At 35.3% G+C, this 916-nt stretch overlaps 1 protein-coding gene across 1 annotated transcript; it reads right to left on the reverse strand.

Annotated features, from left to right (window-relative positions):
* Positions 1 to 463: 463 nt before the first annotated feature.
* On the reverse strand, positions 464 to 715 carry LOC148948949 (large ribosomal subunit protein uL29-like). Its single transcript, XM_089094145.1, has one exon. The coding sequence runs from the start codon at positions 713 to 715 to the stop codon at positions 464 to 466; it is 252 nt and encodes an 83-aa protein (XP_088950271.1).
* Positions 716 to 916: the final 201 nt, after the last annotated feature.

Here is a 916-nt window from a genome sequence, read left to right on the forward strand (position 1 = left end):
AGTTATTATAACTATTCCAAGTATTTGTGACGCCATTCATATATAGAAATATTTTTAAAAAACTAAGGCCCGAACCAAATTTTCCCAAGTCTTGACCAAGCTATATCTCTCCCTCCCCTACAGTACTAATATAGATATAAATAAATTTATTCTTCAATCTGTATGAATGAGCTAAGTGTTATAACAAGACAATTTTTGTAAGCCATGATGTTTTTCAATTCCTTTTGACTGTATTTTTCTTTTCGATCATCGTGTAATATATCACTTCGCTAAAACAGCATTTTTTTTGTTTTTCGAAGAAAAACAAAGGTTAGTGAGAGTGCTGGTAATTGCTGCTCCGTGCTTCAAACAAAACCAGTGGCTTTGTAAGCTAAACGCAAGTTTAGCCAAACATGTTTTAAAAAAGTGTGTCCCTCGAATAGATTTTTGAATGTTTAAAATAGCATGTTTTTCTTGGGCTTCTTCAAAGATCAAGGGGCTTGTATTTCTTGCCAGCATACAGTTTTCTAAGGTTTTCTTTCTGTTTCTGGTGCATTACAATAAAGACTCGTTGGATTGCTTTTCTGACAACCCTGATCTTAGAGATTTTTGAGGCAGCTCCGCCAGTGACAACAGCAACACGAAGGGAAGCCAATTCAGTCTTCAGTTCGTGGAGTTGTTTTACTAAATCCTCCTTTTTCTTAAGACGCAAATCCTTACACTTGATCTTTGCCATTTCTGAAAAAGAAGATTAAATTTATAGGGACAGCTAAACAACAAACTATATTACTGTTTCAATGAAATATATGTTCAGAAATTGGAAAAGGTCAAGGAAGAATTTTTTTTCCATTTCTTTTGAGATGAATAATTGTATTTGGTCCTGCCACCTTTACCCAAGGCCGTACCCAGGATATTTATGGGGGGGGAGGGGGTAACA

The sequence above is a fragment of the Artemia sp. Qi Xiang Cuo genome, chromosome 9 (assembly GCF_049724085.1).
Source record: "Artemia sp. Qi Xiang Cuo chromosome 9, ASM4972408v1, whole genome shotgun sequence".
NCBI lineage: Eukaryota > Metazoa > Arthropoda > Branchiopoda > Anostraca > Artemiidae > Artemia > Artemia sp. Qi Xiang Cuo.

What these genes read in the sequence shown, in the direction of transcription:
- LOC148948949 (XM_089094145.1), bottom strand. Translation starts at nt 715, where the DNA reads ATGGCAAAGATCAAGTGTAAGGATTTGCGTCTTAAGAAAAAGGAGGAT.